The sequence below is a fragment of the Peromyscus leucopus genome, chromosome 1, assembly GCF_004664715.2.
Source record: "Peromyscus leucopus breed LL Stock chromosome 1, UCI_PerLeu_2.1, whole genome shotgun sequence".
In the NCBI taxonomy this organism is placed as follows: Eukaryota; Metazoa; Chordata; class Mammalia; order Rodentia; family Cricetidae; genus Peromyscus; species Peromyscus leucopus.
Genome location: NC_051063.1, coordinates 106088654 through 106115899, shown reverse-complemented (window position 1 = coordinate 106115899; position 27246 = coordinate 106088654). Strand labels below are relative to the sequence as shown.

At 42.3% G+C, this 27246-nt stretch overlaps 1 protein-coding gene across 1 annotated transcript in view; it reads right to left on the bottom strand.

Annotated features, from left to right (window-relative positions):
* The window catches only part of Uvrag (UV radiation resistance associated), a 269111-nt gene that overhangs the window by 106327 nt on the left and 135538 nt on the right, over positions 1 to 27246 (bottom strand). The window contains exons 8-11 of the mRNA XM_028877489.2: positions 15422 to 15548; positions 5606 to 5690; positions 4058 to 4145; positions 2664 to 2724 (exon numbers count right to left, since the gene is read on the bottom strand). Of these exons, the coding sequence (XP_028733322.1) occupies positions 2664 to 2724; positions 4058 to 4145; positions 5606 to 5690; positions 15422 to 15548 (361 nt within the window). The remainder of the gene's footprint in view (positions 1 to 2663; positions 2725 to 4057; positions 4146 to 5605; positions 5691 to 15421; positions 15549 to 27246) is intronic.

The window sequence follows — 27246 nt, the reverse complement described above, 5'->3', positions numbered from 1 at the left end:
TGGAAACCATGAGAAACAAGGCACTTCAAAGAAAACCAAAATAGAACCAAGACCCTTGCTTAGCAGACCAACAACAGAGCACCACTAACACTATCCCTGCTCCCATCAGGTCATTCCCTACCCAGCAGCCAGCAGGATCGACAGCACAGCACAGTGGACGCAGCTCAGTGCACACAGCGCAGTGCACACAGCGCAGTGCACACAGCTCAGTGCACACAGCGCAGTGCATGCAGCTCAGTGCATGCAGCTCAGTGCACGCAGCACAGTGCACGCAGCACAGTGCACGCAGCTCAGTGCACGCAGCTCAGTGCACACAGCGCAGTGCATGCAGCTCAGTGCATGCAGCTCAGTGCATGCCACAGCCCCTCAGAAGCCCTTTAAGCACTGGCCATGTGCTGAGAAGGAAAGAGGAACTCCTTCCAGCGACCTCAGACCCTGCCGGCCTCTCTCCTGCCTCTCTCAGCCTCTTCTCTTGGTGCTTACTATGTTCCAGTCACATAGATCTGGTCTTCTCTCTCCTTCCTTCCTCTCCCATTTGCAAGCAATTCCAACTATATTTCGTGAGGACTTCCTATAAGAAAAGTTTTTTCAAATGTCTTCTCATTCAATCATCCCAAGGAATTAGCGATGCAAATAATCCAGGAAAGAAACAAGCTAAGAGAGTACATCATTTGCCTAAAATAGCAGTCTTTTCTCCAATATTCCAATCCTGAGTTTTTCAAGTATGCCAAGGCCCCCTCTACCATGACCTCTGACCTTTGAACTTAAGCCCTCTCCAGTTATAACCTGATTCGTTCTTTCAGCTTTTAAATTCTGTGTTAAGTGTTGTTCCTTAGAGTGGTCTCCTATGAATATTCAAAGTAGTTTTCCTCACTGTCTGGCAACACATTGTCTTGTTAAATGTATGGTTATTAATTACATCCTTATTGATTGGCTGTTTCCTTCAGTAGGCTGTAGGTTCCATGAAAGGACAGAACATGTTTGCTTTTTTTAATAATTACACCCTCAGAGCTCAGCACAGTGTTTGGCATATAGGCACTCAGTAAATATATTTTTAGTTATTATTTTAATTTATGTGTATGGGTGTTCTGCCTGCATATATCTGTGCATCATGTTCATGCCTGATGCTGTAGAGGCGCTGGATCACCATGAACTGGAGTTACAGATGGTTGTGAATTGTCATGTAGGTGCTGGGAATCAAACCCAAGTCTTCTGGAAGGGCAGCCAGTGCTTTTAGCTGCTGAGCCATCTCTCCAGCCCCCAGCAAATATATTTTTTTTTTTAAATGAGTAAGGAAACTAATGCACCAAAGGCTTTAGGACATCACAACTTTGCATAGAATTAACACCAAAGTGCACCGTTGACTGAAGGAGGTTTGAGGTCAGTGTGCCACGGTTAACCTACCCAGCTCTGTTGCTAACACCATTCCTCAGGCTGCCCTCGCTTTCATAAGCATTAAAGATAAATCAAAACCCAAGCTTTGACAGACCTGGTGTGTCCAATTCTCACAGCAATTACACAAGACTGGCTAGAAACGAACTCAACCATGACATGGCTTACAGAAGGGGCCAGAACTAGAACCAGGATTGCCATCTCCTGGTTATCACTGTCCTGATAGCATGTCTCAGTTATCCATGTGTTATGTGAGCAGACAGGGGTGACTAATTAAACTCCACTTGAATGTTTATGACCCCCAAGAGCAATGTTCTTTAAAGGGAAGTGGCCAGGCAGTGGTGGTGCACGCCTTTAATCCCAGCACTCGGGAAGCAGAGGCAGGCGGGTCTCTGTGAGTTCGAGGCCAGCCTGGTCTCCAAAGCGAGTTCCAGGAAAGGCTCCAAAGCTACACAGAAAAACCCTGTCTTAAAAAAAAAAAAAAAAAAAAAAAAAAAAAAAAAAAAAAAGGAAGTGGAAGGACATCCTGATGGACACTAATAAGGTCCTCTCCTTGAAGTTCTGTGATGCCCAGTTGGCTTTGGGAATACTCTACAGGGCACATTAGGAGACCTGCAAGCAGTATTTAGGCTATGGGGGAAAACAATACAGTTTGATAACAATGCAAACAGTCTCTTGGTCTGGGGAGAGGGCTCGATGGGTACATAAAGGACTTGCTGTGCAAACATGAGCTCAGATCCCTGGCACTCACATGTATATGTATATGCATATATGTAAATGAACATGTATACACTGAATCTGAATGCTGTAATCTCTCTAGTGGAAAAAAAAGAAACAAGAATTCAACCAATTAAAGTTATGCTAATAGGAATACCATAAGATAAAATCTCAAATAGTTTTCAGAATGGTAACAATATGGTCATAAACAACAGACTAATTCCTGCTCTAACTCTGCTCTTAGCTATACATAGATTTTCATAAAAAGCAACTAAAAAGACCAGGAAATTACTATTCTGATAACTGAAGACCATTAATTTTTTTTTCTTAATTTCAAATACAATGTTCAATAATTATTTGTCCTAAGATTAGGCTAAATATTTTGTTACATTTCCTACCAGGGAAGCAAATTCTGTGTACTTTTAACTGGGAAGGGACAGAAATTCTAAAATCCCCTTTGGACAAAGTGCTAGGTATCCATTATCAAAATAACGCTATTCCAATAACTGTTACATTTAATCAAATCTTTAGAAGTAAAAAAAGAAATAAAATACCTTGGAAGTCCTCAGAATTAGGCAACTTGACACCACATACAAAATAATCCTTATGCTCATTCTGTGAATTTAATCAAAGAATGAAATTAATTCATTGTTCCAAAAAGCAAAGAAGCCACTAGGTCAAATCTAGAATTCATCAGGGCCAGTGTCACATTTAAGAGTCAGCGTGGGAACTGTTTGGGCTGAGGAGGAGACATGGCGACTGTCAGGCCACACTCTCCTGCATCTGTTATACTTGGCATTTTCCTCATAAAATCACAGGTCCATCACCCAAAGAAAAAGGCATGTGAAAGTAACACCATAAAACATCTTCCTGCCGGGCACGGGGCGCATGTCTGAAATCCTAGCACTTGGGACAAAGAAGCAGGAAGACTAAGGTTCAAAGGTCATTCCTAGCTGCATAGCATGTTTAAAGAAGCCTGAATTACATGATTTCCATTTTAAAAATAAGAAAAAGAAACATTCTGGCTAACCCATATCCATTCCATATATAATTTAACAAGATTTTGTGAGCAAATTCAAATTCTATTGTTTTTTCCTCTGAAAATTAGTCTATTAAGTAGATCACCATTAACAAAGACATTATCAAATTTAGAAGACTTGGTTTTCTAAATAACAACTCTAATTAGTTTTATTTTGTTATCACCTTTTATATTGATTTTAAAAAATTACGTTCAAAATTCATGAATTAATAAATGAATGACAGTTATCTCGGGAATACTGAAATAGACACCAATACACATAGGTCACTTAGCAATTATGTCTTAAAGCAGAGCATACACATCAGAAGACACGTGTCAGAATAGTGGATAACTAATTGAATAAAAAGATTATGAAGGAACCAGAAATAATCTGGCATTCTTTTTGATGATGACAAATCCTATCTGTCAAGCTGATATATATAAAACAATCAAATTATGGATTCTGAGGCCAAGTAAATGTGTGTGCCTGCATGTAAGAGGGAGGCCAGAGGTCAACTCTGGGAAGTGTTCCTCAAGATGGTTGTCCACCTTGCTTTTGAGACAGGGTCTCTCAATAGGACCTGGGGCTCACTAACTGTGTAGACTGGCTGGCCATCGAGTCCAGAGATCCTCCTGTCTCTGCCTCCCCAGCACTGGGACAAGAGCAAGCTGTCACGCCCAGCTTTTCACTTGGGTTCAAGGAATGAACCTGAGTCTTCATGTCACGCTTGTGTGGTGAGCGCGCTGAGGGTGGGGCTGTCTTCCCAGCCCCCAACTGAGACTTACTACACTTTCCAAGTAGGTGCTAGCTCTTGATGTTCTCCTGAACCACGAGAGAGCACAGGGAGGGATGGCTTTGTCACCGAAAGGAAATTTCAAGTGGAATCATCTTTCCAAAAAACCCCACCTTTTCAGGAGTTTGAAACTTACCAAATCAATAGGGTAAATGTAGGAAAGCTCAGAGAGTAACTGCCTGCAACGAATTGTCAACTGAGCATTAGTCTTCAGAAAGAGTTCTCTAATGAGGAAAAAGGAAAAGTACATTCATGAAAAAAATGCTTGTATGTTTTCTAACACTTATTTCTACCCAATTAATACAGGGAAGATTAAATGGTCTGTAATTGGCCAGAGAATTTCAGCAGTGGAGGCAAGAATGAGAGCCACCCTGAGTCCCGACCCGTTTCCAACACTGCCAGTTGTGTTTAGTCCATACTGTGGGCTCCTGTGTGTGCCCAGCACTGTGCCAAAAGCTCTAAAGGATATAACAACCAAATACCCATGCCCTGAGCACCTCCCACTCCATACCAGGAGCTCTGCAAATGTTTGTTCAGTTATTCCAGTGACCACAGCGGGCTATCACTCCCTATCACAGCTATACTCACTCCCAATCGGGAAGCAAGATTTGGAGCGGCCTAGTAAACATTTAATAACCAGTAATTCAGTGAAGCTGATTGATGTCAGGATTTATATATATGGCATTTCCTTAATTGAAAAAGAAAAAAAAAGTCAAAGTATCCTTACACAGCTACATGTTACAGCTATCTCGAGAAACACCATGTTATAATATAAGAAAAATAATAAAATACAGCCGAGCAAAAACCCAAGGTATCAGGTAAGATGGACTCATGAGACACACAATTTTGCTTGCGGGAAAATCTGGGCTCAAAAGTGTTGTGAAGTCAGTGTGTTTAGTGTGTTGGAAAACCCAGACTACTCTCCTGTCCGAAGAGCACTGAACACTCGGCGGCTCTCCGTGAGCTGGACAGAGCGACTTCTCAGAGCCTCGCCTTCCTACTGCACACTGGGGTAAGAACAGATATTCTCTGCTTTGTCTAGGTCTAAGGATTCTCAACTACTGAAGTTCCTCAGGGAAAACTGTGACATGACAGAACTTGCCCCAGAGGTGAGTGAAGGGAAGAGAAAGAACAGAGGTGACCATGAATTTGGGAGAGAGGGGAAATTGTCATCATTTTATGTTGAGAGAAAAACGAAAATTAACTATAGCTGTACAATGCCAGTTTGTTAAAGGGTATTTGAAAATTAAGCAGAGTCACCATATTGGGACGAGAAAAATATGGGAAAGATGGTATTTTAAGAGGAAAGTCTTGATAGCAGGATTGGGGGTGGGGGTGGGGGTTGAAGGTGGGGGGGATGGTCAGGCCTGGAAAGCTGGAGAGACGGGTGATTAGAGAAACGTTCTAGGTATTGCTGAGGTAATCAAGTGTGCTATCAAGAAGCAGAAGTCTGAAGAAATCACTGAGGACAGCAAGCCAGCTGCACTGCCTGGAAGACAGGAGAGACCAGGACGGAAGTAGCAGCCACAGTGCTGTGGCCTGGGCCTTGAGAAACAGTGTTGACATTTCTAGCACAGGACAGACACACAGTAGGTGGTCACAAGTATCTGCTGAGTCAGTGAACGGGGTGCTGCTTTTCCCGTGGCCCCTGTGCAGGAGCTCACACTCAGAGAAGCCGGCTCACCGTTTCGCAGTGCACTCCTTCCTCAGCTCGCTCAGGGATTCCTTCTGGTGCTGAAGCTTGCCGTGCTCGGTTGAAAATGCGCTTCCTACAAGGGGCAGGAAGGAAGGAGACAGTGACCGATCTAACATTGCACACACATGCTCCACCATCCACACATGCAGGAAGGAAGGAGTCAGTGACCGATCTAACATTGCACACACGTGCTCCACCATCCACACACGCGCTCCACCATCCACACATGCAGGAAGGAAGGAGTCAGTGACCAATCTAACATTGCACACACGTGCTCCACCATCCACACACATGCTCCACCATCCACACACGTGTTCTACCATCCACACATGCAGGAAGGAAGGAGACAGTGACCGATCTAACATTGCACACACGTGCTCCACCATCCACACATGCAGGAAGGAAGGAGACAGTGACGGATCTAACATTGCACACACATGCTCCACCATCCACACATGTGCTCCACCATCCACACATGCAGGAAGGAAGGAATCAGTGACCGATCTAACATTGCACACATGTGCTCCACCATCCACACACACGCTCCACCATCCACACACGTGCTCCACCATCCACACACGTGCTCCACCATCCACACATGCAGGAAGGAAGGAGTCAGTGATCGATCTAACACTGCACACATGTGCTCCACCATCCACACATGTGCTCCATCATCCACACACATACTCCACCACATCTAAACACGTGCTCCACCATCCACACACATGCTCCACCACATCCACACACATGCTCCACCATTCACACACATGCTCCACCACATCTAAACACGTGCTCCACCATCCACACACATGCTCCACCACATCCACACATGTGCTCCACCATCCACACACGTGCTCCACCATCCACACACATGCTCCACCATCCATACACGTCCTCCACCATCCACACACGCGCTCCACCATCCACACACGTGCTCCACCACATCTACACATGTGCTCCACCATCCATACACATGCTCCACCATCCACACACATGCTCCACCATCCACACACATGCTCCACCACATCCACACATGCAGGAAGGAAGGAATCAGTGACCAATCTAACACTGCACACATGTGCTCCACCATCCACACACGTGCTCCACCACATACACATACGTGCTCTACCACATCCACACACGTGCTCCACCATCCACACACATGCTCCACCACATCTACACACGTGCTCCACCATCCATACATGTAGGAAGGAGATAGTGACCAATCTAACACTGAACACACATGCTCCACCACATACACATACGTGCTCCACCACATCCACACACGTGCTCCACCATCCACACACATGCTCCACCACATCCACACACGCACTCCACCATCCACACACGTGCTCCACCATCCACACACATGCTCCAGCACATCCACACACATGCTCCACCATCCATACACATGCTCCACCATCCACACACGTGCTCCACCATCCATACACATGCTCCACCATCCACACACGTGCTCCACCATTCACACAGGCAGGCAGGAAGGAGACAGTGACCAATCTAACACTGCACACACGTGCTCCACCATCCACACACGTGTTCCACCACATCCACACATGTGCTCCACCATTCACACACGTGCTCCACCATCCACACATGCAGGAAGGAAGGAGTCAGTGACCAATCTAACACTGCATACACATGCTCCACCATCCACACACGTGCTCAACCATCCACACATGCAGGAAGGAAGGAGTCAGTGACCAATCTAACACTGCACACACATGCTCCACCACATCCACACACATGCTCTACCACATCCACACATGTGCTCCACCACATCCACATACGTGCTCCATCATCCACACCCGTGACCCACCACATCCACACACGTGCTCCACCATCACACACACAGAGCGCAGTCTCCTGGCTGGGAAGGGGTAAAACGCGTTAGCAGGCAAGGGACATCAGGCAAAGGGTTTGGGGATGAGTTAACCAGAATAAACTGCTATTGGCTCAGTTTACATTGGTCCAGCCTCTAACAGAAGTCAAACAGCAGGACTCAGACTCTGCCCATAGGTTTCTGGACACTGACCAAGAATTCTTTATGAGACTTTCAAAATTCAGACTTCACTCCTGAAAGACTGGGTACCTTATTTTCAACCACAAACTCTACATAACATTATTGAGAATATAAAATGTAGAACAGGAAAATTACCTATATTTTGACTGTTACACTACAGTTCATATAAGCAGTTTTATGAACTTTCATCTTGCTTGTATATATTTTAGTGAAAATCACAGGGCACAGGAAATGTGCATTCTGATTTTTCCATATTATGTCATGAGTATTTTTACATGGTGACAGTCTGAAGTTATGGCTGTATAAAAACTCAGCTTTATGGATGTGCTTGTAGGACTATTATACATTTTATCTCAGAGGCTCATACTTGAATCCTATTATAGAACATTTAATTTCCTTTTAGTGTTTGCTTTAGTATGTTAATGATTAAGATGTGCGTTCAAATGCCTGAATTTTGCAACTATATCAAGTGTTTGAACCTCAGTTTTGTGATAATAAAATCCTTTCCCATCCTACTCTGAGAAAACGAGAGCTTGTGTTCTTGACATCCAGGCCTGATTACATCTCCAGAGGTCCGCTGGCAAAGAGAAACGGTGTGAGACCCTGACGTACTGAGTTTTGTAGTTTTCAAAGGACTTTGCCTTATGAACTGTGATCCAATAAGAAGAGCGACCCTAAACTCTTCTGCATGCCTCCCACTCACTTAGGAAAGAACTCATTAATTAATTGAGACAGGGTCTCACTGTGTAGCATCGAACTCACAGAGCTCCGCCTGCCTCTGCCTCCTGAGTGCTGGGGGTAAAGGTGTGCACCACCCAGCCAGTGCTCTTAACCACTGCGCCATCTCTCCAGCCCCTGTTCATGCCTTTCTTCATCAAATATTTAGTTTTTCTTGCCCTTCACTTCAACCAGAATAACTGATTAGTATAGACAACTGGCATCGGTTTCATTTGAAGCAACAGAGATTTATTTTTGCAAAATGCCTCATTCCTCAGCACCAGTTTAGTGTAAGTAGCAGGAATTGTTAACAATGCGGCTTTCCTTCGGGGTATATTGGTTGGGGGTGCGGGGGACACTAACTTCATTTTAAAACACTTCAACTGTCGAAGAGGGCGCGTTAGTTACTTTGGTATTGTCTTAGCACAGGGTAGTTCTGTCCCGTCTAGTCATCTTTCATTCTAAGTTAGTTCTACAGCCCAGGCACTTTGTCTCCACTCTCCCTTTCTAGGATGCCAAATGCTTATTCCATGGGACCAAACAAAGTCAAGAATTCATTACATACAGAAAACAGTGAAAACAAATGTTATCGGAAGTTCCTTCCAATAAACAGAAGGGAATGGGCCACAGGCCCAACTCCCAGCTACTGCCCTTCTTAGCTCCTGATGACCACGCCTGGAGACTCTAAATTTAAAACTCCAGAGGACTCCTGCCAGGAAGTCGGAGAGCAGCACTTTACCTCCACATAGTCTTCTCTACGCTGTGTCTGTGAGGATTACTTTGTTCCCACCATCACTATGGATGTACCCGTTACGTCCCTATCACTTCCATTGGTGGGTCTTTGGGAGAGAAGGAAAACAAATATATTCTTGGTTTGCCATCTCCCAGACTACCTCCGGAACTATCCCCCGATCTAGGCGTATACCAACGTTCCCCCCTGCTGAGATGGAGCCTCTGCAGTGGGAACACAGGCAAGCACTATAGTTTTAACAACTAAATGTCACTGTTGGTGCTGATACATCTGACAGCCAAAGAACAGAAATATTGCTTCCGTCAAGAAAACAAAATGCAGGTTCTGCCGGCTTTCTTTCCCTAGAGAATTTGTCTGGCCATTGGCCAGCTTCTGTCAAAGTTACAGTTAAAACCAATAAACCATCATTTTGAGTTTTACACATGATGTCAGATTACTAAAATCAATATTCTTGGACTGTGCGAGTTCTCTCTCTACCAAACTGCCTTTTCTGTACCAGGAATTAGGATGCTGTCCTTCTCGTGGGTTAATAGGCGTTTTTTTGTGTGAATTTTTTCTCACTATGAATTTTACAAAACAGCAATTGACTATTTAATTTTGAAACTTACTATCTAGCACGTAAGAGCCTGCACACTAAATTCCCGCCAGAACTGCTAAGAGAAGACATCTTCCTCCCTTTAAGGAACTGGTCCCTTGTGGCAGGGATGGAAGCAGCAGGTGCCGTTCGTACCTCTACACAACTGTTCCAACTGCTGTGGGCGGTGCTCACTTTAGTTCTCAGAATGGAAGCTTCGATGTTGAGGCTTTGACTATTTAGAGAGCCCACCAAATATCTAGGCTAAAATATCACCTGTGCTACACTCAAGACTCTAGACAAGTCTGTACTTCATCTTCTTTTTATCGAGACAAGGTCTCAGTACCGAGGCTGGACAACCAGGCCCAGCTTTCAGAGTGCGGGAATTACAAACACGGTGGACCACCCACCCAGTGCAGTCTTAACTGGGGATGGCATCGCTTTCCCCAACATTTGCACTCTCTGTGCACACCCCCATGAAGGCCCAAGGGGGTGAACAAAGCGACACAGCTGATTTGAAATAGTACTGAAAGATCACCACAAAGCACACGGAGGTGCCTGGCCTAGCAATCCTATCCTGATTCTCTCGTTTGCTTTCACACGCTTGGAGAAAACCAGACCCTGTAAGTCCCAAGCCTTTCCCAACAGGAAATTATGGGAAATTTCCCAATAGGTCATTATGCCAATACTGGGATAATGACCTCACCTCACAGGATACGGAAACAATAGGATGCTGAAGAATTCTGGCCATCATTAACATGTAAACCAACTGCCCACGCTGTAATTTTCTCAGCTTTATCTTATTCAGGAACAAGGAAATATTTCTAAGTCTACCCTGAACTCCTTTCCATTCAACTCCACCTCACACTGGCATCACTGCACTCTAGCTCTGGGACTTGTTTTCAATTCCACAGGCCAAGCCCTGCCCCCTGCCAGTCCACCAGGATCTCCCAGTTTCCAAGGCTGAGCTCCTTGTGGAAAACTCTCCCGAGCAGTCCTTGTAAACAATGGCCTCCCAACATTAGCTTCTGCTACCACAGCTTGTACCATCACTAGTAATTAGTGGCAATATTTCCTGGTTTATTCTTTAAAAGAAATTTTAGATTTATTTATGAGTCTGTCTGGGTATCTATGGAAACTGGAAGAGGGCACCAGATGCCCTGGCGCTGGAATTCCAGGCGGCTGTGAGCCACCTGACACGGGTGCTGGGACCCGAACTCAGTTCCTCTAGGTGCTGAGCCATCTCTCCAGCCATTTGTTGAGTTTCTTACTTATTACCTTGCTCACTGTATAACCATCCAAAACTGGGTATCTTAATTCTTTCATTTGCCCTTTTAACGTCACCCTGTTTCTCTAGGGCTTGTGTGCTACAGGCCATGTCCCAGCCGACGTTAAAAGCTCCCATGTTCTTCTTCTGGTCCTCTTGGCTTTAAACCATTAGGTTATCACAGTGGAATGTCCTAACTAACTACCCCGTGGGCCTATGGACTCTCTGCTCCTTTAACATTCCCAGTCTGTTTAGGTTTTAATCACAGTAGTGATTATTTGCTGGAATAATTTCCTCCCTGGCAATTCTCTACTCTCAACAAGGCTGGCAAAGAATATTTTCTAAACCATGTATCTACCCTGCACTCAGTGGTGATGCTACCAAACAGATGAGTCAGAGGATGCAGAGGTAATTCCTTAGGGTCTCAGAAGAATCAGCAGCAAAATCAAGGTCAAATATCAAACATTCCTGACCTTGTCCCCTCACCAGGCTCTCAGGCTCAGACTTGGATGTGTCTGCCTACCAAGTATGACTTTGGCAAACAAGAGTATCCCCAAAGTATAACAAGACCTATCAGTAAATAAACCTGGTTACCTACATCCAGCTACATGCTCTGTCCACTGTCCAGTGCTTTTCTGTATTTACCATAGGATCAACATTAGATCGTAACTTTCTGATGCCTCTAATATAAAAGAATTCTCAATTCAAAACCACACATAGGGAGCCACACCACCACCATCTCCACTGTAAATGGAGGGTGCTGAAGTATAAAGCAGTGTGAAAACCAATAGGTCTGACCATCATGCCAAATACTCATCTAGCCTGGACATGGTCATTCTTTCTTTCTAGGATAAAACAGAGAGCCAAGAATGTCATAGCATGACTGTCCCAACAACACACCAGAACAGAAACCTATAACCCTACAAGCTTGGCCACAACTTTCTACGTGCCTTTGAACAAATCCTCCTCCTCTGTAAAATGGGTAATAATATACCACGTCTTTATCATTAAAAAGATACAGTATATTTAACTCATAGGACTCTTAGTGATGATTAAATGAGAGAAAGACCAGAAAACATGATACTGTCTGACATTATATTCCCTATAAAGACAAACTCATAAATATGAGCATATATTATTATACATTCATCTCTAAAACTCAGCAATTAGTATTCATTGACAATCATACATATATATAATGTATCATGATCATACCCACCCCATCCACCTTTCATTTTCTTTTGTTTTTCCTTGGGGGGGGTTGTTTTTCAAGATGGGGGTTTCTCTGTGTAGTTTTAGTGCCTGTCCTGGATCTCGCTCTGTAGACCAGGCTGGCCTCGAACTCACAGAGATCCTCCTGTCTCTGCCTCCTGAGGGCTGGGATTAAAGGCGTGCACCACCGCCGCCCGGCTCCTCTCTTCTTACTGGTATAGAAATCACTGCAAATGTCATCACTTTTCGTCTGGTGCTAAGACACTTGCTACTTTCTTCTATCATAGAGGGCAAAGATCTAACAGGAACATAGTCAAGGAAGCACAGATCCCTGTCTTTTGACCACACGGTGGAATCACACACGCCCCATGGGCTTTCCACATCATATTACTTATGTGTGTGCTGTGTTGTCTTGTATGCATGTGTATGACTGGGTGTGCGTCCCTGTGCATCAGATCATGGACGCCAGAGGTTGGTGTCGGTTGTCTCCTCCGCTCTTCACCTCTGCAGACAGGCTCTCAGACTGGGTCTGGCCCTCTCTGACCGACTAGATTAGCAGACTAGCACCCCAAGGATCCCTCCATGTTTGTTTTCCAGCACTGGGGTCGCAGGTGCAGACTGCTACCCTCCAGCCTCCTATGTGGACACTAGGGATTCGAACTGAAGTCATCACGCCTACTCAGCAACCCAGCTGAGCCATCTCCCAAGTTCTATATAGTGCTTCAGAGTTATCGAAGCCACATAAGTATTTTCGTCCCAGCATTGTGAGCTCATGAATTTAAGTAATTCATATCCTTTCTCTACTCAGCCAAGACCATATTATAACTGCAGTGTTCACTGAACATATGGAGTTTTCTGCTCTTATAGAAACATTATGAAAAATTAGTGTATCTTTTTACAGTGATTTTCTTTCTTTTTTTTCTTTTCAAGACAGTTTCTCTGTGTAACAGCTCTGGCTGTCCTGAAACTCATCACTTTGTAGATCAGGCTGCCCTTGAACTCACAGGATCTGCTTGCCTCTGCCTCCCAAGTGCTAGAATTAAAGCATGCACCAACACTGCCCAGGTAAAGTGAATTTTTTAAAAATTATTTTATTATTCGATGTATATAGGTGTTTTGCCTGCATGTATGTCTCTGTATAACATGTGTGCCTTATACCCATGAAGGTCAGAAGTGGGCGCTGAGCCCCCTGGAAATGAATTATGGATGGTTGTAAATTGCTATGTAGGTATTGAGAATCAAGTCCAGGTCCTCTACAAGAGCAGCCTGTGCTCTTAACCACTGAGTCATCTCTCCAGGCAAAATTTTTCTTTTGAACATAATATAAAAACAGTATCATTTAGAAAAAAGCTAACTGTAAATTTACATACCACCAACAAGTAGAAAATAAACTTAAACAGAACTACAATAGTCTTACAAAGCATCAGAGAATCTGAGTAAATTCAATTGAGCAAAGGCCCATGCATCACTGTCTCAACAGAACTTTGTAAAGAAGATCTAACGAACAATGGCACATGGGATTTTCTTGCGGCGGCGGTAGACAAAGCCTGAGATTCTAGTTCTCACGGTTATCCTGACAGATAAATTCAATGCAGTCCCATCAAACTCATAGCAAGGCTTTCTGTTTTGTCTAGAAATTTGTATGATGATGCAAATAACCAAGATGATTTGGAAGAAAAACAACTAAATTGAAGAACTTTGACAAACATCAAAACGAAGTATGATATGAGAAAAATAAAAACATATAGAAACTGAAAAGTAGATGAACGGACTGGAGCGAAGGGTCCTTAAGGGAGCTGGCGCAAGGCTACAGTGACCTAACTCACATGAACGTGAACTGCAAGGCTCAGTTTGTCTCTGAAAAGCAGAATGCTAATTCTAACTTATAGACACACGACCGTCGCTTCCAGAGGGACTGGTGATATAAACGTGGACAGGAAAACAGTAAAGCGTTCTGAAGAAAACACAGAGGAACACCTTTAAGGATGTCAAACAGGCCAATGTTTCTTAGACTAGACCCCAGAGCCTCAAATGTAGACTAAGAGAACGGAAGCGGCAGCAAGCCACAGGATGGAGAACATGCTCCTAACGTGCACGCCAAAGAAATTCCCTACACCGGTGAAGAACAAGGAACTCTGTAAACTGGCAGTACAGAAATTTAAAAAATAGTCAAAAGACCTCAACCGACACTTTACAAAAGACTCATTTAAAGTATGTAGAACAGCGTTCGTGGGAATAGAACTCAGAGCTATGAGGGCATACCCCACACACCATACAAAGACCAAATGCTATACGCAGACCAGGATGCGGGCAAAGATGGAGGCCCTGCAAGGAAACGCTGTTTTGGAAAAGCTTTAAACACCATCCATTACAGCTGAAGAGAGACAGCCACCCTACAATCCCGCAGTTGGACTCCTAGGTTTCTAGCCAATGGAAGTGCACATTTATCTACATTAAGAAACACGCACTGGAGAGATGGCTCAGAGGTTAAGAGCACTGGCTGCTCTTCCAAAGGTTCTGAGTTCAATTCCCAGCAACCACATGGTGGCTCACAACCATCTATGAGATCTGTTCCCTCTTCTGGCCTGCATGCACATATGCAGGCAAAACATTGTATACATAATAAATAAATAATTCTTAAAAAAAAAAGAAAGAAACATGCACTAGAATATGCATGGAAGGAATAACTGTAGTAGTCTCAAACTGGAAATTACCAACAGTGAAAGCAAATAAATAAATACATATCTGTATAATGGAATACGCTTTGGCTTTAAGAACCAATTATAATTACATGAAGGCAAGGATGACTCTAAGAAACATGTTGAAAAAGCTACTACACAAAGTGTACATATAATTTCTATAAAGTGCAAAATTGGGTTAAACCAATCCCTGAGGACATAAGTGAAGGTACCTGGTTAGTGTGGCTGGAATTGTGGTGAATGGCAGGAAGCACCAGAAGGTACCACAGGGTTCGAGTCTTTACTAATGGTTTTACTTACTGAAATTCTACTTACATGTGTGTTCACCTTGTGAAAAGTAAAGTTACATATATCTCAATATATGGTTGTAGTACATAAATAATGGTTGTAGTACATAATTATGCATGTTACCTCCACCAAGATATTTCAAAAATATTTTAAAAATTAAAGAAGAAACGTCTGCAAAGATGTCTATTTGAGCCTATGGAAAGAAGACAACTACTGTGCTTGGGTGAGGCTTGTCTCTATGGCGCCACTACTCACCTTTGTCCTGGAGAGCCATCTGTTGCTTATGCAGGAAGGCCACCTCCCGTCCCAATGCTTTCTTCTGTCTTTCCAGTTCATTTCGAAGCACCAAAATTTTTAATCGTAGACCTTCACTTTCTTTTTTCTAAGTAAGTAAAATCACAGGTAAATTATGAATATAAAGAAAGCCGTAGCTGTAACTGCATATCCACCATGTTTCAAACAAATAATGGCCAAATACTCATTAACCTACAGATCTTTGAGTAATTATCAGCAGCTATCAATTCTATGGAGAGAAGACAGAAATAAGCAAGAATAAGTAGAAATGAACCTTTCCTAGGAACTCAAATCTCTTGTAGTAATAAGAAGTGGAGGGGACATTAACTGTGTCATGTGAGCACAAACTGGACACCCCAAGTAGATAAGGATAACACAAAATACCAGCAATGAAACCTAGTGATGTAAAAGAATGATATATCACAGTCAAATGGAATTTACTCCAGAGATCCAGGCCGGTTACCATTCAAACACAACATCACAACAGCAAGCTAAGGAAGAAAGGCATCTGCTATCAATGGATGTGTACAGGTAATAAAGGTACACATTAAAGACATACAAAACACACTGTTTATTCATGATATAAAGACACGAAAGTTTCAGAAACAAAGAACAAGAACAGACGAGAAGTTGCCTTTACTGCTCTCACTTAACGTCTGTGGACCAGAAGTCCTCACCAAGGCAATAAGACAAGAAAAGGGCCGGCAGTGGTGGCCCATGCTTTTAATCTCAGCACCCAGGAGGCAGAGGCAGGGGATCTCTATGAGTTCAAGGCCAGCCCGGTCTACAGAGGGGGTTCCCGGACAGCCAGGGCTACACAGAGAAACCTTGTCTTGAAAAACAAGAAAGAAAAGGAATGAGAAGCTTTGCTGACAGGGAAGAACGAACCTCCAGAAACAAAAGCCAGCCTCTGCGACATGAGCAATCAAAGCAGACTGGAATCTGGATCTCCAGCACCTGAGCAACGTCAGGAGGGCCTGTCTTGCTGAGAAGGGCAGAGACAGAATCAGAGATGGGGATCCGAGCAAGCTGGCTAGTTAGACTAGCCATATCAGTGAGCTCTGAGTTCAATGAAAAGATAGAAAAGGATTGAGGAAAAATCCTGATGTCAACCCTGGGCCTCTGATGTACATGCGCATTCACACACACACACGTGACATGTATGCATAACACAAACACACGAAAACACACACACCCATGCACACCCATGTGTGCAAAAGGGAACAAATTCCTTTTTATTCAAATATCTTATTGCTTCCAATAATAATAAATCTGACATCCTGACTGCACAGTGTAGCTATTTGTGCCTGCACATATAAACATGCCCTAGAAGAATGTATCTTTGCTGGTCTCTATTACATAGTATCAATAATATCATGATTTTCCATGATATAAGTATTAATCAAACTGAAATTTGGCTATGCCTGGTAAATTTTTGTCTTTTCCAAAAGTATGGCATAGCTAATTAAAATTATAATAGAAAAATATACTTATTTAATAAAGTAAAAATTAACAAAATGTGGAAGAAGCTACTGGAAATTTCTTAAAGGTAGAAGTCAATCCTAAATTGATTTATAGATAATAAGGAAACCTAGAAATTGAGTGAGATGTGGCGCACATGACCTGTAGAAGCAACGGTCAAAAAAAAATGATTCTGGGCAATTGTGTTGAAGGTACTCTGCGGCAATCATTTCTCACCCAGAATGCTTTCTTCTTCGTCCCTGAAATAATCATTCTAAACAGGTGGCACGATAATCCACTAAGGACACACCAGCCAAGAAAACAGTACAAAACTGTACTTCCTAACCATTACATTAGGCTTGAAAAATCTAGGAAATATGCCCTTAAAAAGAATGTTCCTAAGTAATTTTTTGAACACTGTAAACATTTATGAGACTTACTACTAACTTATGTATTTATTATGTTTTGCCAAAACACCATCAAAACAAAGACCCAAAAGTCAATGATGTTCTAAAACGTGGAAGAGTCCAAGTACCCAATGACAGATTTGTGGAAAAGCAAAATGCAGTGTATACATAGAATATTATTCTGCTTTAAGAAAGAGGAATCCTGGCATATGCAATAACATGGAAAGACTCTAAGATTATTAGGCTATGTGAAATGAATAAGCTGTAAACAGTCCCTCTATGTCCGACACCATTTACGTGAGGTACTTAGAATAGTCAAAATCTGGCTGGGAATGTAGCTCGGTGGTGGAGCACATGCCTACCACAGACAAGGCCCTGGACTCCTTGCCAGCAGGTGTGGGAAGGATAAGTCATGAGAACGAACATGGATCACAGACAGCAACATGGATCACAGACAGCATGGTGGCAGGGCTTGGGAATGAAGGAGAATGTGGAGTTAGTACTTACCAGCTACAGACGTTCAGTTTTACAAGATAAAAACGTTGATGACAGATGGTGGGGGTGGCTGTACACCATTATGAATGTATTTAATACCAATGAACTATACTAAACATTTAAAAAATGTCTGCATGGGGCTGGAGAGATGGCTTAGTGGTTAAGAGCACTGACTGCTCTTCCCAAGTTTCGATTCCCAGCACCCACATGGCAGCTCACAAATGACTGTAATTCCAGTTCCAGGGGACCCGACACCCATGGCAAAAACACCAATGCACATAAGATAGAAATAAAATTTTATTTAAAAAGGAAAGAAAAGCGTCATAAATAAATAAATAAATAAATAAATAAATAAATAAATAAATAAATAAAAAGACTAAAACTGGTTGGTAGGTTGGCTCAGTAAGTAAGGTGTTTGCCACTAAGCCTCATGACCCGTGTTCAAGTCCTGGAACTACTCGGAAGGAGGAAAGAAGTGACTCCACAAATCTGTTGTCTGGCCTCCACATACACACCACGGCACATGAATAAATAAATACAATTTTTTAATCAGTGCAATTAGAAATGTTCCGTTATATGTCTTTTTTTTGTTTTTTTGTTTGTTTGTTTGTTTGTTTGTTTGTTTTTGAGACAGGGTTTCTCTGTGTAGCTTTGCGCCTTTCCTGGGACTCACTTGGTAGTCCAGGCTGGCCTCGAACTCACAGAGATCCGCCTGGCTCTGCCTCCCGAGTGCTGGGATTAAAGGCGTGCGCCACCACCAACCGGCCCATTATATCTTTTATAATTAAAAAAATTGAGGAAATGGGACAATGAGTTGGTTTATTATTTGGGGGTGGGAGAGAACCAAGCCCGGTAAGATTTTCTTTAGTGTGATCAGAAATCTTTGGGTCTTCAGACATCACTGAGGGGAAAATAAGTAAACTCTTCAGAAGTAGATTTTTCAGAAAGATATAGATGCTCAATTGCCTTAGCCCAATTTTTTTCACAAAATATTCAAACAGAAGTTTACTTGGGCAGACAAAGAAAGTGGGGGGAGGCGTTTTTAAGTAGACACAACCTGGCGGGGGGGGGCGGGCGGAGTTAACTTGCTGTGTTCTAGGGTGCACACTCAAATTGGGAATGTTTTCTGTTCCAAAGCACAAAACTTACAAGTTAATCTAACTACAAGGCTAAGCCAGGAAGGCATGAGTAAAGTGTGTTTGTGTTATGGTCCGTGTGAGGAAACTGGCCCACTTACAGAACGAGATCCATTAGCTCAAACCAGGATTGTTGGCTCCCGTTTCTGAGGAGTAAACAAACCCTGCCCATGTGCCGTGGCTCTGTTCCCTGCTCATACTCCAAAGGCAAGCTGATCACAGCTCTTAACGTAATGTAAGTATCTTCTACGGGCTGCCATGCTCAAGTTATCTCTTTACTCCAAGTACAGTTAACGTCACACAGCTATCACTTTTAATTAGATTTCACACAACACTCAGAAATCACAGACATGCATGTTTGCAAGCACACATTCCTGTTTATGGGGCTTTTAAAAAATCATGGGTAACGTTAAATACTCATTTAAAAATGGCAGATTGATCTATAAATAGTATATTAATACAAACAAGTATTTTCTCATAGATCACACTGGAGCTAAAAACCCTCAGACATAAGTTCCTAAAATATGGCCCTAGGATAATGAAGGTTTCAAACGTGTGTAGTCACACTGAGCAGCTGGGCCCCTTTCATGGTCGGTCATGTTCTCTGTGTGGAGCACAGGAAAGTCTGCAGGATACTGCCAAGGACTTACTGCCAAACTGGATGAGAAACTCTAGAGGCCTTTCAGAAATTGTTATATGTATTCATATGTGCCTGTGTGCGTGCGTGCGTGCGTGCGTGCGAGTATGCCAGCACCCATGTCAGGGTGAGAAGAAACTTTGGGAGTCAATTCTCTCCTTCCACCATGTGGGTTTCAGGGACCAAACTCAGCTCATCAGGCTTGCTGGCATGTGCCTCTACCCAGGGAGCCATCTCATCCATCTTTTATTAAGCAAGAACTCAGTTTGATAAAGTTACAGTCACAAAACCAAAACAAAACCTCCACTTTTTTTTTAAGAAAAAAAAAACGTATTTCTCATAAAAGTCTGTTATACTAACATAGATTTGCTATTGGCATTTAAAATTAATTAGAAAACATCTTTTAAAATTTTCTCATATTTGACTTCCAACATAATAGCGTAGCCTAAGTTCTTAGAGATTATCACAATTTTTAACATATTAAAGGGTCCTAAGACCAAAACATTTGAGGAATTAGTGATCTACATCAGATTTTATCTTATCTGTAGTCATCACCCACAACTGGAAGTAACTAACAATCTGGAAAATGTCTCACAACTGTGGAAGTTAACAAATTGCTTCCAAATGTAGTTTATAGTTTGTTTTTCTTCCAGTTACATGTAGTCAATCATTAAGAAAGAGAAAACGCTTCCTTAGAAAAGATTTCACCCAATTTATTAATTTCATAGACTCAGTAGTACTATCAGGCCCGAACTCAGGTGTGGGCAGAAAATTAAAGTTTTCTTTAATTTAAAATATAAAAAGAATTGGGCTTCTAAATAAGAATAAATACCTACAAACTAGTCTTCTAAGAAATTAAATATGTGAAGATCCTGCATGGTTTCTAGAGTGATCAACGTGCGCTGTTTTGAAGAGCAGTCCAAGTTTGGGATGAACACAATACACACAGGCAACTCTCCCTCCTTATTCTGAGACTTTGCCTTGAGAGTGGCTCTGGAGACCAGCAGAGAGCCAAGTGTCTCCACCTAGAGGAATCAGAAATGGCACAAGGATGCCAGAATTGGGGAAGACAGAAAACAGGCACCCCAAATTCTGTTCATTGAACTCTCAAACTGAACCCTATTCCACACACGTATAGATGAACACAAAGTTGCTAATGATTAAGAGTGAAAAGTTAAGCTGGAAATCAAAGCCATGTCAACCAGAGGCATGGCACTCTGAGCTTAAGCAAGTGGACTGACTACCTGCTAAAATACATTCTCCAAAGTCAAGTCTCAAAGTCTACAAATTACATTCAGGCTATCCGGGGAGCTATGCAATATTGCTCAATCCATGAAGACTTGGAGAATACGACTCACTCTCTAGGAAAGAGGCGTCAACATATGGGCAACCACAAGCCAACGACGATGTTAGCAGTACCAGACAAACACTTGAGCGCCACTCAGGAATATGCTCAGACGGAAAGCACACTGCTCTAATAATCAGTAAAAGGAGAGAAAATCTTAGAGAGTCGAGATTAATGAGAATATCTAGGAGGTTTCTGTTTCTAGTCAAGATGTGAGTGAGGACAAACGGGCAATGAGCAGGTGACTATGCAAGGCTACCCTACCCTATACCAAAATCTCACTGCATCTCAGTATCCCTAACAAAAATAAAAGCCACATCCCCAGATCCAATCTAACATGACACAAAAGGATTGCAAAGTGTCATCGGTTCTACTATGAAAATGCAAGAGTAATATATGCATGCATGAGGGCTTAGGTTCAATCACCAGTATTGCAAAAAATATTAAATTTGAAGCTAAAACAATGTAGTTTGTTTTATTAAATTTCAAACTAGTGAGAAAACCATGATTGCTTCACTATATGCAGAAAACCATTTAAGCCAGTCATGATTTAAAAATCTCCCAGAAACTAGAAAGGATTAAATCCTAAACCAGTGCAGACCATTGCTAATGTCATACTTAATGAAGCAAGGGCAACATTCTCCCTCACACTAGGCACAAGGCAAGAACCCCTGTGTGCTCAGTTTGGTATACAGAGGTTCCTGCCAGTGAAATGAGCAGAGAATTTAGAATTATCCAAACATAAGCTGGGTGGGGTGTCACAGGCCTGAGATACTTACCACTTGGGAGGCTGAAGCAGGAGGATTGCTGCAAGTTTGAGGCCAGAATGGGCTACAGAGCAAAACTTTGTCTCAAAAACAGCAGCAGCAACAACAAACTTCCCCATCAAAATCTAAATTTATAGATGATTATCTGCATAAAAAACCCAAGAAATCTACAAAATGAAAATTATAACTATAGAATAAAACTCTAAGATACAGTAGAAATAAATTAGAATGAACAGCATTCTAATATACTAGTCACAGACAAACGACAAACATTCAAAAGCAGTTACACTTATTACCAGTTTTTTGGAGACAAGGACTTTCTCATTAGTCCAGGCTAACCTTAAATTCCTGATCCTCTTGCCTTAGCTTTCCCAAAATTTAACATCCATTTGTGATAAAATCCCAGAGACTAGGAAGAGGCAATACCCTAAGACCAGAACAAACTGTTGCTAGTACTGCATGGCCTGTCTTGTCCCTCCAACCAGGGTTTGTGGGGTGTACTCCAACACCCACCTGAATGTGTCATGATGCCTTGGGCTTGCCCGAACTCCCACAAAAACTTAGACTATCTCTAAGAAAGGAGCTTGAAGACATTATTGAGAGAATCAAAGAAAAGTCTACATAAAACATAAATGTCACATTCGCAGGCTTAGAGACCTCAACATTGTTAAGAGGGCAATTCTCCACAAATTCTTGTTAAAATTCCAACAGGTTCTATGGTAGAAACTGACAAGCAAGTTATAAAATTCATTCGGCAATATAAAGAACCTGGGGTGTAGGGTAAAAAACAGGAACTTTATAAAAAGAGTATTTGCCCTACCTGGCTTTCTAGACAAACCTACAACAACGGCAGCTTGGGAAGACAGACTGACAGGTCCATGAGACGGAGATGAAACGGATGCATGTGCATATGGTCAGCTGACTTTAGACAAACACGTCAGGGAGAGTAATGGGGGAAGGAAAGGCTGGTCACCAAATACTGTTCTGTCAACTGAACATCAGTTTGGGGGAATGCTTTACTTTTTCTTCATTCAGTTAAAAAAAAAAATAACAAGAACTTGAAACCATCACAGATCTACACACAAAGCCCAAACTCTAAAACTTCTAGAAAAAAACAGCAGAAAATGTCTGTAATCTTGAATTAGACAGGATATTCTTATAAAGACTACAGAAAAGCCAGAAAACATAAAGAAAAAATACATCAGAGGACCAGGAGATGGCTCAGTCGGTCGAGTGTTCACCACGCAAGCCCGAGGACCTGTGTTCAATCCCCAGAACGCCTGTGAAAACCAGAACAAAGCTGGGGATGGCAGCCAGGGGCACATGGCTGTAGCCGGGGCACGGGAACAAATCCTGTCTTAAAAAACAAGGTGAGTGTGGCGCACGCCTTTAGTCCCAGCACTCGGGAGGCAGAGGAAGATGGACCTCTGTGAGTTTGAGGCCAGCCTGGGCTACGAAGCAAGTTCTAGCCAGCCAGTGCTACACAGAGAAACCCTGTGTCAAAAAACAAACAAACAAACAAACAAACAAACAAACCCAAAGCCCCCCCCACGAAACCACATGCAAAAACATATATACCAATTCATTCAACTTTATTTATTTTTTTATTTTTATTTTTTTCTTTTTAAATATCAACATTGAGAACAACGAACTGCAGGCTGGAGAGCTGGCTCAACGGTTGAGAGCACTTCCTGCTCTTGCAGAGGACCTGGGTTAGGTTCCCAGCACCACACACCAGATGGTTTACAACTACCTGTAACTTCAGTCTCAGGGGATCCAAAGCCCCTTTCTGACCTCCAATGGCACCAGACATGTATGTGGTACAAACATATACACACAGTCAAAATATTCATATACATAAAACAAAAATAATCTTTGAAACAAGTTGTTTTTTACAAGGAAAAAATGTAAGTATCAGACTCAAAGAATATTTTCCTCAAATACATATCAGGAAAAGAACTTGTACATAGAAATATATATATATAAAATTAATAAGGACCAGAAAGACAGCTCAGTACTTAAAAGTACTGGTTGCTCTTCCAGAAGAGCCAAGGTTGATTCTCAACGTCCAAATGGTGGCTCACATTTTCATGTAACTCCAATTCTAGGAATCTGACGCCCTCTTTTGTCCTCCATGGACAACGGGAACACATGCAGTATGCTGATGCACATATAGGCAAAAAACATTTACCTATACACATAAAAATAAATAAACAAAACCCACCAATTAAAGCTGAAAAAAAATCTAACTAACAATGGGAAAGAGTAATTGTATGTTTTCTCTCATAAGCAAAAGCTAAAATGAAAACAATGTAACAGATGAACCAAAAGTAGTAGTGATTACTCAGGCAAGGGGGTTGGGGAGGGGCTAAGGGAGAGTATTTGGGAGGGTAGAGATGATGAAAGCATGATATATGTATACGTGGAAATGTCATAGTGAAATCCATTAATATTGAGATTTAATATACATTAATAATTAAAATAACAAAACAAATGGAAGAAGAAATCAGAACCACTTTTTACACATATGCCAGGACTTAATAGACAAATACATCGTACTTAATGAGAGCCAGGTTTCTCACTATCAGAAAAAGATACTGCAAATAAACAAAGTGAATGAGAAAGCCAGAATAAACTCTGTGGCATTAGGATTGAAAACATTATTATGAACTCATGTTTATTTTACTACAGATAGATATACATTCATACAGAGATAGCCATGTCCACTGAGAGGGCTTTAAAAGCACAAAGCACACCCAGTGACCAGATCTTATTTCTGAACACCATCAGCCAACCTAAGGAGCAGGGCTCTGGTGAGAGATGGCTCATGCCAGGGCTAAGACGGCCAAATACCACATGAACCCGACTACACAGCACTGCAGTGTAAAGGACACTAAAAGAGGGTAAAAGACGCAAAAATCAACCTGAAAGAGTTATTAATTACGTTACTTATTTTGGAAAGGGTTTTGCTATGTATCCTAGGCTGGCCTTGAACTCAATAAGTAGCCTAGGCTAGGCTTGAGTGAAAACACTGGTGAAATCTGAACAGTCAGGAGTTAACAGTGTCATATTAATGTTACAGTCTTAGCTCTGCCTACACAGCATGTCAGCTGCACCATGGGTGCAGAAGATGTCATCATTAGTGAAAACAGGGAGGAACCTATGGGGAAATTCTGAATGATCATTGCAAGATTCTTACAAATCTAAAAATTTGGTTTTTACAGGCAGATGCTCCAAACTGGAACTTCTTCTAAGATAGGAGATATGAACGCCAACTAAGACATGGAGTGTTCATCACAGAACTGTAATTTAGAAGTGAAAAGGGAACACTACATAACCTTTAGAATCCTCTTGAATGAAAGTCCCTGCAAGAATGCAGTTAGCTACCAAAGACGACAAGATGATACCCAGAACAATGCCATAACTGTTGAAACTGCATTTCTAGCTCAGAATTTACAAAGAAAACTACAACCAACTCAACATTTCCTACAGAAAACAGAGGAAGAACATTGCCTGCTGGGAAAGTAGCAAGGCAGCACTCTAACAAAAACCAAATGAAAAGCAAGCTAATGAGAACACGGAGACAGCTCAGCAGGGAAGGCTGCATGCTGGGAAAGCCTGGGTCCTGAGTTTGGATCCCCAGCTTCTATATAAAAGCAGGGCATGGCCTTATGAGCCTGTAACCCTAGTGCTGGGGGGTAATAGTGGAAACTAAAGGCCACTGGGCTAGCTGGCTACCAGCCTAGTCAAAAACTGGGGAAGAGCCCGGCTCAAGGGATAAGGCAGAGGTGATAGTGGAGGCCTCCTAACATCCTTCTCTAGCCTCCAAACACACGAATATGGAAAACCACACACACATACATTCATCACCCTCAACACAAAAAAGACAGCGGCAAGAAAACAAAACTGCAGACCAATATTCCCCATGAAAATAAAAGCAAAACGTTCTCTAAATTTTTAAACAAATTGAATACAGTAATATGGTAAAAATAATTTATTATGACCAAGAGGATTTCCTTCAGGCATACAAAGTAGGGTTAACATTCTAAACTCAACCAATGTGCTCCAGCATAGCACCACAACAAAACAGAAAAGTTAAAAGACACACAACTAGAGGAACAAAAGCAGCGAACAAAACCCCAGACACAATGTAGAAGCCATAATGATGGCAGCAGACATTGCCTAGGAAATATAGTTAAATGCCAGAGTTCATGTTGAGCATGGATGTAATGCAACAAGATGCCAAATCTTTGCAAGGCATCACCTATAAACTCTGTATCTCTTAACAGATAATTATTTAAAGCTAACTAAGAAGAGGTTTGAAAAGGATAACTGATTGATTTCGGCATCAAATATGCCCTTTCCCTTGGGCTAGAGTGAAGAGTGATTTTTTTTTTAATTACTTACACCCATGATATTAATCACATTTGTGGTATTCATAGATTACATTCGCAGTATTCATTCAATATATATATAAATTTTAAATGTCGAATGTCATTTCTTGAAGGGGGTAGGAAGTTAAATACAGGCTTACAGCACAATCGGGAGGACCCCAGAGGGCAGAAGTTCACTACTGATGTTTTACAATCTTGCATCTAAGCTGTTAACGCCCATTATTCAGGATACACAGACAAGGAACTTCCCTTAAGCATTCAGGAGGGTGGAATCTGGCAGGGAATCGGGAGGATATCAAGGTTAAGGTCCACAAGCAAGGCAACAGTTACCCAAAACAGGGGCCAGGGCCCTACAGGTCCCCCTTTTATTAAAAAATGAGCTTCTGACTTGGGTTGCGTGGGGCGTCAGCAGGTCACCTTCCCCGTCATGGAGACACCTGCCCAGGCCACACAGGTGCTCTGTCTTAAGTTGGTGAGTGCCGCCCAGGCAACCTGTCTCTGAATACTCATTATCATACCGGCTCAATCATGTGTGAGCTGCATGGTTAATTGCTGCCAAAGATCTCAAAGTGGCACTGGGCTTGCAATCTGTGTATTCGATATAGAAAAGACCAACAGAGGTCCTATCTCACCCATAGCCAGTAGGCTAAAGGCAACTGAGCCATTCCCTTCCTTAACGAGCCATACTGTACGTTGGAGTCCTTGTAAGATCCCAAAAGCAACTGGAACTTGAGTTTATAAGTTTATAATTTTCAAAGCCAATCGAGATGTATATAACTAATGAATTAAATTTATCATGCCTAATAGAATGAAAGATTAACTAACTGTGGTAGCTACTTTTGTTGCCAGGGTCTCCATTGTGCTAGCTGTAGTAAGCAATTATGAAATGGTAATCCCAGAAACAGTAGCAGCAGTGTGCACCATTGTTATAACAGCAATAGCGGCAGCAGCAATGTCAGATTCTCTTCTGGATTGTGTGGACATCCACTGGCATGGATACAACTCCAGGAACACGAACCACCAAGGTCCATTTTTTTTGATCCCAGCATGACTTTAGCTGGCAGCTCTTCTGGAGAATCCAATCTCATGGCTACAGTTCCTAGGCTTACATTAATGCTTGCCAAAGCTGGCCATATTGGGCTCT